This window comes from Chenopodium quinoa, unplaced genomic scaffold (genome assembly GCF_001683475.1).
Source record: "Chenopodium quinoa cultivar QQ74 unplaced genomic scaffold, ASM168347v1, whole genome shotgun sequence".
NCBI lineage: Eukaryota > Viridiplantae > Streptophyta > Magnoliopsida > Caryophyllales > Amaranthaceae > Chenopodium > Chenopodium quinoa.
In genome coordinates, this window is record NW_018744560.1 from 192,807 (window position 1) to 201,432 (window position 8,626).

Consider the following 8,626-nt stretch of genomic DNA (forward strand, 5'->3'; position numbering starts at 1 on the left):
TTCAATCCAAACCAAGGTCAAGGCCCAAGCCTCCAATCTGCCAAGTCAATGTCAAGCTAACGGCCCAAGTCATCATGGTTAGCCCATATGATCTCAAGCCCGTCCATCCTCCTTGTCATGCTAAGGTATAAAAGCCTTCAATTACATCATTTATCATTTATTCACATTCAAGCCTCAAGCAATTAATACTCTTGCATAGCTTTCTCTCTCTAAACACTATTTGACTTCGGCATCGGAGGGGTCTTCCTCGGAACCACCCTTGAGGCCTGTTTACGTGTGTTTGCTGTACAGGAAACCCTCGGCCCATCATCATTTGGACCGAGTCAGTCTTCATCCACATCTTCGGACCTTCGGCAAGGTCCCATTGTTTTCACCCGAAACAAGTTGAATACTCGATTACTCGTACATGCATGGTATCAAGAGCCATATTCAAAATCAGCACAAAATTAAAACCTAATCTAGGTGAAACATCGTGGTCACGCAAGTACTCGTACATGGTATCTAGAGCCCTCTCTCTTTTTCCTTGTTTCACCCACATACTCGTACAAAAACAATTAATTGAAAGAACTTTATTTTTAAAAAAAAACTTGAAAGATACAACTATATATGTGATAAATTTCAAAACAATATAAAATGGATTTGGACAACCCAAACAAGGAGAGTTTGATCCACAAACAAGGATTTGGAGCTTCCATACTAAAACCAATTGGCAATAGTAAGAGTAACTCTTCTACCTTATGAAGTGGAACCACATCTCCTCTTTCTCCAATGTGGGACACTCACAAGTGGACTACAATGGGTTTCAACAATATGCCACATTCAATTCAAAGATCAACTTATTGATTATTATTATTAGACTTGTTCACACACACATTTAAGATCCTTTACAAGATCAGATGAGGGAAAGTAAACCAAATACAAGGCCAAAGAGGCAGTAGTAGTCCATTAGTTATGTTCCATGAAACTTCGTCTGTAACAAAAGATGCAAGACATAGCATAAGGCAGAAGCTCGTGTAGATAATAGAGTGATTCACAAAGTGACCAGACACATATATATACTATGATCGATCTCCTCCTCATCAGTAAACGTTCACGATGATCATCTTTGTAAACAACCAGAGCATACAGCAGGTTTACATGGTTGGTCTTATATTCAGCCTGCTTGCTACTTTCATGCCCAAAGACTTATCAGCCTGTAATAGTTGCATTACAATGCAATGACGTGCAGTAAGCAAAGTTAGTATTATGAGTTATAAATGTTGCAATGTTGATATTAAAGGATAGATCAAAACTTTGCAGTAATTATATTAGTAAGTACTTGTAATATCTATATTAGCTAATTACCTGAGACAGGTATGAAACCCAAATGCTGCGTATCTCATACGTGAGGCGTGGATCAGACAGAGCTTGAACAAACCTCGCAATGAATCTCTCTTGCCTACATACAAAGGTAGCATGAAAGGGTTATGTACCATTTTTCGGTATATTGATTAATCTTTTGACTAGGGACAATAATACTGGCACATGTAGATGTCGCATGACTGTTCATTAAATAACTAATTTTTATTTCTAGGTACGAGTATAGGTCTGTTATAATTTCAATTCACTGTATGGATTTTAGGCCGAGACGAGGCCCACATCTTAATTATAAGTGAATACTGTTATGCAAAGAAAGGGACGATGAGACTCACCTAGCTGGATCCCATGATCTATATCTCACTCCTGGCTCCTTGAAGTTGTTCTCCTTTGGTATGATTTGCTACATTTAATAAAATATAAAAAAAAGTTGAAATTTGCGTCAAAAAGTTGTTATGTCTCTCTCATTCAAGTCCAAAACTCAATGATGGAGTAACAAATAATGCAACAACTAAATTGGCAAAAGAAGGCAAATGGATAAGCAGTACAAGTTTAACTAATTACCTTTTCACGCCTTCCATGTATGATTGCTGTTGGAATAGGGTGTCTCTCAGCTTCCCTTAGAGGATCAAATCTTGATGGGAAATAGTCGATCTGAAAACATAATTAAACAACATTCAATTCAATGATCGTTTCATAACTTAAAAAGCTTAAACTGATGGTTAAATACCAATAAAATATAAAACTATCATGGGCTTTAATTTAACCAAATCTATCAGTATCATTTGCTGTCTATTAAACATATATAGGTACTGTATGATGTATTTAAGTCTTATTTTTTCTAATTCAGTAATATAAGTAAAAAAATCAGTTGAATAGAACGAGCAATATAATATACCTCTTCATCCCTGTGCACCATGGTCATAGCACCATCGCGGTGCATGTTGGTATGAGGGCACTTAGGAGCATTAACAGGAAGCTGCAAGTAATTAACACCCAAACGATATCTATGTGTATCCGCATAGGCAAAAGTTCGAGCCTGAAGCATCTTATCATTAGAGAAGTAAATCCCAGGAACAGTATGTGCAGGATCAAAAGCAAGCTGCTCATTTTCTGTAAAGAAGTTGTCAACATTTTTGTTCAACACAAGACGTCCTACAGGTTGTAAGGGCAGGATATCCTCAGGCCATGTTTTAGTCGTATCGAGTGGATCGAAATCAAACTTATCCTCATCAGCAGGGTCCATGGTTTGGATGTAGAGCTTCCACTCAGGGAAGTTCCCATTAGCAATAGACTCGTACAAATCCTGAGTGGCGTGGCTGTGGTTCGAGCCACCAACCCTGATGGCCTCCTCCTCGAGCAAGTTCTTTTCGCCACAAGTTGGGCGCCAGTGGAACTTGACATATGTTACTTTCCCTGCCTTGTTTATGAGAGTGAAAGTGTGGACTCCGGAACCATTCATGTGTCTGTAATTGATCGGGATGCCCACATCGTCGAAGAAGAAGGTGAAGGTGTTGAGACTCTCAGGGAGGTATGAGCAGAAGTCCATGTACCTCCAACTCTCTTGGATGTGGGATTTGGGGTTCGGCTTAAATGCTCGGATTAGGTCGAAGAATTGCATTGCATCACGGGTGAAAAACACCGGGAAGTTGTTTCCCACAATATCAAAGTTACCCTGAAACATTATTTATGATCAAATTAAGCACAATTTAATCATTCAATCTTACAATAATGATCGATTATTAAGCAAAATATAACTTGCTTATTGAAACTTATCAGCTGTCTAATATATATGTTAGACAGATCAGATCAGATCAAATCAGATCAAGCAAAGAAGCATTACAAGTATACATGTATGCACTTTGATCTAGTAAATCGATCAATAATAAATATTTGGCGAACATGTGAGAGGGTAACATCAACCGTATAGTATTGCAAAAATAGGAACGTATGTACTTTGTTGAATTTTTTGTATCTAATTAAATCACAAAACAACAACAATTGAATCCTTAATCCCAAAATTTAAATATATGAATCAATTTAAGGCCTCATTAGAGTCATATTACGTAGGTTAGGTTAGTTGATTATAACATACGTGCCATAAAATTAGTAAATTACCTCTCTAGTATAGAACTTGACGGCGAAACCACGAGGGTCTCTGAGTGTTTCAGGACTACCACGTTCATGAATGACCGTCGAAAATCGAACAATAACAGGGGTCTGGACGCCGGGGGCACGGAGGAAATCAGCACAAGTGAGGTGAGTGATATCATGGGTAACTTCAAAAAAACCCTTAGCACTTGCTCCTCTAGCATGTACAACACGTTCAGGTATCCTCTCATGTGTCCAAGTTGCTATCTTTTCTATCAGATGATAATCCTCCAACAGAATTGGACCTGTTTATCAATTTTCAATTAATACCATGCATGTGTGCATTAACAAACATATATACATCATTCATACATCCATCCATCCATGATCCATCCCTTACTAAAACAATACTTCCTCCGCTTTTTAAGTTGTTTCATTTTGACTTGCCATGTTTATCACTGTACAAATTTATGATTTTTAGTGTATTATACATATTATGCATAATAAAACTAAAGGCTAATCTAGTGAGATCGATCCGGCATAATTTTTTTATAATTTTGTATAATAATGAAAAAATAAATTAAAATAACAAAGGAAGTATATTTAAAACCGACTTTTAAATGAAATGTTAAGTAGGCATGTATTGTATGTACAAAATTTACCATTAATCAATATGTAACATAAGTGCATACAAATTCCTTAAGGAAATTAAATACAAGAAACTATACAATATAATTAATTTGAATACAAGAAATCATAATAACAAACAACACATAATTTATATAAGCTATGCCTTATAATACAAGGGAAAAAAATGTATATATATATTGAAACAAACTTATCAATTAATACCATATCCTTTTTGTTAAACTTAATTAAAAAGAAAAGGTAAAAGTTACCTCTAGGGCCAACAGTTAACGCAGAGGTATCGTTCCAAACGGGTGTACCATTATTTGTAGTTAAGTATGGGGCGTTGTAAGCACTTGCTGGTCGGTACTGCACAATAAACTCATATCAAAATAATCCGAACTTTTCGAAATTCGATGTTCTTTTTATTATACTTTCATATATGTATAACTTGATGGTTTTTTTTTTCATTATACTTGCATTAGAAAAAGGTTGTTTTTTTTTTTTTTTTGTTATTACAAACTTTAAATGAATGAAATGATAAATTAACAAGTATGTTAATTACAAAGAGATCGATGTATGGAGCAAACCTTAGATGGATCCATGGCAAGACGAAGGAGAAAGAAAAGATTGGAATAACAGTAGTAGTGTAATGAAGTTGTAGTAGGAAAATAAGTGTGTGATTTAAAGTGAGATGACAAGCCACCGCATTTATAGTCACAGTCACCGCACTAACCAAGCAAATTGCATCAAAATTACACCTAAATGCATAATAATAATTGAAATCCATTTTAGGTTTTACTCACTCGGTAAGAGTCTTACCTCGTACTTTAACATCATTTAAGATTCAAAATTAATTAATTAAGTAAAGCCGTAAACCCATAAGGATGCTTGAAGTTAGGGATCTCCTTACTTTTTACTCTTATTTTTAATTACTACCTCCCTTACAAGTTATGTATAATGATTAGACATTTTTCCTCTCTGTTTTATGTCAAATCGTTGCACATAATATGTAACGGGGTAGTATCTGGCTAATTAGCTTGTTTCTAGCTAATTAAAAAAAATCATGAGACTTTGAGATCTAATATGGGTACAACTTTAAAAAATTGAAAAAAATGGATGATAATTGAATTATTGGATAAGCTGAAGATGACAAATATCTAAGGACAAAGGCGTCTCGGAAATGTGGTCTTCCATCGTTATCAATTATCATGATTCATGACGATAGAATAGAACAGCGTTTTGGCAGTGTCTGTATAGTTGTGGAGTTAATTGTGGGACATTATTAACATAGTACAGCCAGTAGCCTTGGCCCATGTTGTGGAATTGTGGGAGTCACTGACTTTGGCCCAATGCATGTTTCCCTTTCTATCTTCCTTTCTAATTTATCCTCCACGATTATTTGACTACGGAGTATAATATTTATGGGTTAGACATTCTGAGAGAGAGGGAAGATGAGATTGGTAAAGGTGAGAGATTCCCACCTTTAAAGTGGTTCTAGTGGCATTAATCTCTTAACATTAAGGTCTAGGTGAAAATTAATCACTCTAGTTGGCCTGTTCACATTTACTGAACTGAGCTGAACTGAACTGATTGGAACTGAACTGAACTGAATTGAGCTGAAATGAATATTTTATGAGAGAGAGAAATTAAGAGTTGAACTGAACTGAACTGATTGGAGCTGAACTGAACTGATTGGAGCTGAACTGAACTGAAATTAAGTAAATGTAAACAGGCCCTTAATACAATAATAATTCGTACTCCGCTTGTCAAAAATAAATAAATAATACTCCGTACTCAGCTCCATTACTTTATACTACCTTCATTTTTATTAGTTCATAATATTATTCTAAACTTAAACCAACTACAAAGTATAAGAGTTTATATCCACATATATGATACAAATAGATAATTATAGATATTAATAGGTAAATTTTAAAAATAACAATAATGGAATGGTAAAGGGTAAAATACTTGATTAAAAATAACATTTTCTTTTTTAATTAAGATGTAGTATCCTACTGAACCAGCGCCTCTCATACGTTAAACTAGCTCAGCTTCGCAAGTTAACGCTTGAGAGTAGTGGGGGGAGGTAAGGGAATTTCACTACTCCCAAGCAAATATAATTGGTGGGGCTCGATCTTATGATCTCAAAGTCACAATACAAACAAAAGTACAAAACATACATAATCTTTGGAAATTTTTATATATTATTAGTCGTCACAATTAATAAAATTCAAAGTATTGGTTGACAATTATACTTTATCATTAAGATTATACTCCGTGTAAAATTAGAAACCTTAAATACTACCTCCGTTAAATAATATGTGCAATTTTGGGGTATAATTTGTGAGATATAAAATATTTCAAAATTACACATAACATTCAATGGAGGTAGTATATCATATGTATCTCCTTCAAAATTTAGTTTGATTTTTCTATAATCCAATAGTTGGATTTGTTGCCATCAAATACTCCGTATGTAGGTAATAATTGATCTATTTTATTTGTAATTAATATATACGAAGTATTATTATGATAATGTAACATTTCACTGATAGTGTCATCTTTGTCTACAATGATCGATCCTAAGACATCTAATTATGAAACTTATGAATTAAAGTTCAAAATCCGTATTTTACATACTACCTTATTTAATGTGTAATAAATTTAATAAATTTGTATGCATTTTATGTCAAATGCATAATTTTCAGCATAGTTGATAAATGATCAGTAGTTATTAAGGGACTAAGGTCAACAAGTGTACCTCAATTGAAAGGGTAGTAAGAAGCTTGTGGTGGCCACAAACCCAATTGTAGTTTTTAACTTTGGATCTTCCTAACTTTTTCCCCACTTGATATTTCAAAGATGTCAATTTGTCGATGGGTGTGATGAAAATAACGGTAGATTTTTTTTCACGCTACCACACACTTGAAAATTAATCTTCCTTGATAGAGAAATTGTAAAGATTATCTCAATAGATTTTATTTAAATTATATCATTCATATTATGTGTTTATTCAACAATTTTTGTGTGCCGTTAGGTGCCTAGGAGTGGCCACCTAGTTAACACACACCAAATAACCCCTAACAGACAAGTAACCCCTAATTAATGAGTAATTTCTAACCGATCGAGTAATTTTCGACAGATCAAGCAACCCCTAATTGACTTAGTAACTCTTGACCAAGTAAGTAGTAAACCCTCGAGTAACCTCTAACCAAGTAAGTAACCTCTCGATCGAGTAACCCCTAACCGAGTAACCCCTGATCGAGTGAGTAACATCTAACCAACCGAATAATCCCCAATCAACCAAGTAAACCTGATCGAGTAACCCATGATCGAGTAAGTAACCCTATATCACTAATAAAGTAACCTCTATAATAATTGACCACACAGTGTGACCAACCACATATGAAAGTTTGTACTGTTTATTTGGTTTTTACAAAAATAAGGGCCTGTTCCGATTGACTGAACTCAGCTGAACTGAATTGAGCTGAACTAAATTGAACTGAATTGAGCTGAGCTGAACTGAACTGAACTTATTAATTAGTGATTTCTAACTACGGATTAGTGATCTTTGATTATTTATTATTATACATATGTGTATATACAAATGTACATATTATTATTATTAATATTATTATTATTATTATTATTATTATTAATTTTGATTATTATTATTATTATTTATTGATTATTATTAGTATTATTGTTGTTGTTGTTGTTGTTATTGTTGTTGTTGTTGTTGTGAACTGAACTGAGCTGAACTGAACTGAACTGAATTTCAACGGAAGAGAACAGACCCTAAATGTGTTTATTTCTACATAGGATTTTAGAATACAAAAGCACACTAATTAATGAGAAAATATCACATATATAAGGAAATTTAAACAATCCTACGTAATATCACAACCTCTAATTATAAGTCTCCACAAAAATTCTCCATCCTTGATCCCGATGCCTACTCCTTATATGTTTATGCCACAGTACCTCCACATCTTGGCTCCACCTCTTGCTACTATTATCTATGGACATCTATGGTCGATCCAACCATTACGGGAGAAAACTCTTCACCTCATAGGCTCATAATAACATTCACTAATTAAAGTGGAGTACGCACTCCACTAAAGTAAACCTTTTTTTTTAAAAAATTAATTTATAAATTACAGGAGCCTTTTCCCTAAATGATGCTAGCAAAACACCCAATTCTATAAATACAGTTTTTTAGAGGTAGCGGTTTTAATGAACAGGTCTGGGCCACACCCGTCACAACTGTCCACTTTATACGACCAAAGAGGTTCCACCTCAAAACCATATGACAATAAGGAGAGTAGTCCCTTAGCCTTATAAAGTGGACACAACTTTCTTATTTCTTTAATGTGGGATACATTTCCCAATACTTTCTACACCCTTCATTGTGGGACAACACACCACCCATATATGGGTTTTCTCCTGGTCTCAACACTCCCCCTCACATGTGAGTTGTCCATAATATTGGTCCAGTTCACAACACAAACTAACCTTGCTGTGATACCTTGACAAATTGGAGAGA

The 8,626-nt window shown here is 34.5% G+C and overlaps 1 protein-coding gene across 1 annotated transcript; it reads right to left on the reverse strand.

Annotated features, from left to right (window-relative positions):
* Positions 1-811: 811 nt before the first annotated feature.
* LOC110699015 (catalase-like) lies at positions 812-4,816 on the reverse strand. Its single transcript, XM_021876501.1, has 8 exons — positions 4,665-4,816; positions 4,347-4,443; positions 3,475-3,752; positions 2,255-3,031; positions 1,921-2,010; positions 1,692-1,759; positions 1,345-1,438; positions 812-1,193 (listed from the first exon to the last, which is right to left on the reverse strand). Exons 1-8 carry the CDS (start codon positions 4,677-4,679, stop codon positions 1,134-1,136), a joined length of 1,479 nt encoding a protein of 492 aa, XP_021732193.1. The 5' UTR covers positions 4,680-4,816; the 3' UTR covers positions 812-1,133.
* Between the last annotated feature and the right edge of the window lie 3,810 nt (positions 4,817-8,626).

Excerpts from the sequence above, each read along its gene's own strand:
- LOC110699015 (XM_021876501.1), bottom strand. Across the intron at positions 1,760-1,920 it reads TACATGGAAGGCGTGAAAAG|CAAATCATACCAAAGGAGAA; the intron begins GTAATTAGTTAA and ends TATTAAATGTAG. Across the intron at positions 1,194-1,344 it reads GGGTTTCATACCTGTCTCAG|GCTGATAAGTCTTTGGGCAT; the intron begins GTAATTAGCTAA and ends CAACTATTACAG.